General features: G+C 43.3%; 1 protein-coding gene across 3 annotated transcripts in view; it reads right to left on the bottom strand.

The window, feature by feature from the left end:
* LOC123184992 (serine/threonine-protein kinase 19) overlaps positions 1-1,537 on the bottom strand; it is a 6,491-nt gene that overhangs the window by 2,939 nt on the left and 2,015 nt on the right. For 2 of the 3 annotated variants that reach the window (XM_044597023.1, XM_044597016.1), the window contains exon 3: positions 633-706. In XM_044597023.1, coding sequence (XP_044452958.1) covers positions 633-706 — 74 coding nt within the window. Of the gene's footprint in view, positions 1-632; positions 721-1,537 lie in introns of all 3 variants that reach the window. The other variant, XM_044597031.1, reaches the window with a different exon arrangement.

Below are 1,537 nucleotides of genomic sequence, written 5' to 3' on the forward strand. Positions count from 1 at the left end.
GCTCCACCTCTGCCTTTCTGTTGTTGCGCATCGTCTGAAGGTCCTGGCTCTCTCCCTAGAACACCTAGTTGTGCCTCTCTCCAAGACGAAATTTGTAGAATCACTATCGAGTCCAGGACTTTTCGACAATCTTTTGGCAATGGTTTCCACCAAGACAGACACCAAATTCATCTGGAGCAGCGAGCTGTCCATCTTAAAATGATTTGCCAGTTACCTCAACCAGGAGCAGTGTTCACTGTCTCGGCGTTTTTGGGCAGCTGGGGGCATTTAAGCTGGCCAACTGTCCAGCAATGGTGCTGCAGCGTTAAACAGATGAAGAAAAGGCACTTGACAGGCGCTTTGGCTTTCCGGAGCACCTTGTGGCATGGGAATACTGTCCAGACACGGAAGAATGCCCTATCAGATAGCTGAGCTGACTGAAGGTCTGGACATAACTGTTTCCTTTTCTAAAAGAATGGTGGATAGTCGAAATGATTCATGTGGATTGCATAAAATAAGTGTCTAGTAGGTTGTTCAATGAATTAACAGTTTAAAATGCTGAAACTCAAACAATGCAACAAAATGAAACATGTATGTATGATATCATTGTTCTCGAAGTTTAGACAAGATTAAAAAAAAGAGCATACAAATACCTTCTCTAGCTTTGGGAACTGTGTGCGCATCAACTGTAGAGCTATCAAAGTATCACTGAATATAAGGTTGTCCTCTGCATCATCAAAACTGCTAGATGTTATAACAATTTCACAGCTTACAATAATAATTGTCATTGAGTACGATGTTTTTCACATACAATTTGTAGCATCTTCTTAACAGAATATAATGTCTTTGTTGTTGACTGTCTAATGCAACAAGTGATCTAAATTAGGGAGCAAATTATGTTCAAGGTTACTAAACTTATTCTGAGGGTGTGTCAGCTAGGTACCCGCTCTCCTGACTCGCAAATTTGGGTCACCAAAACCGTAAAATCTCCAGTGCCCAAGCTAGAATGACCATCCAGGTTCTCTAATCATGTTCCCAATTTTGCAGCAAGCCACAGGACGCCTATAGTCCATTGTTAATTTTTCTCTGTGCCTAATCTTGTTCCAGCCCCACCCCTATAAATCTCTCATAAAAACAGCCACGACTATGGACAATCGATCCCACCAGTGAAACCATTGGAGATACCAACAGTGGTAATGCAACTCTGTTTCCAGCTACATCAACTACGGGAATCCATTCTCTGGTACCTGCAGTGTCTTAGAAGGAATGGAAACAAACGAGAGAGCGTGTCTGTAGCAGATGGTGACCTGACATATAGCATTTTGTTCTCAGAAATCTCTGCAAAAAATGAAGCCTCTCTTGACTTGTTGCACCTGTCCAATTGCTGCCACAAAAGCAATTTTCTAGGGAGTATATAACTAAAGAGTTCTAAGAAGTAGAATTGAGCAGAGTTTGGTAGGCAACTGCAGGAGAGGTGATGGTTGCTTGCTGCTGCCTGCTGTCCCGGAGAGGAGGAACTGCAGGAGAGGAGGGGGAGGCGGATCTGCTGGAGAGGAGG

This window comes from Triticum aestivum, chromosome 1A (assembly GCF_018294505.1).
Source record: "Triticum aestivum cultivar Chinese Spring chromosome 1A, IWGSC CS RefSeq v2.1, whole genome shotgun sequence".
NCBI lineage: Eukaryota > Viridiplantae > Streptophyta > Magnoliopsida > Poales > Poaceae > Triticum > Triticum aestivum.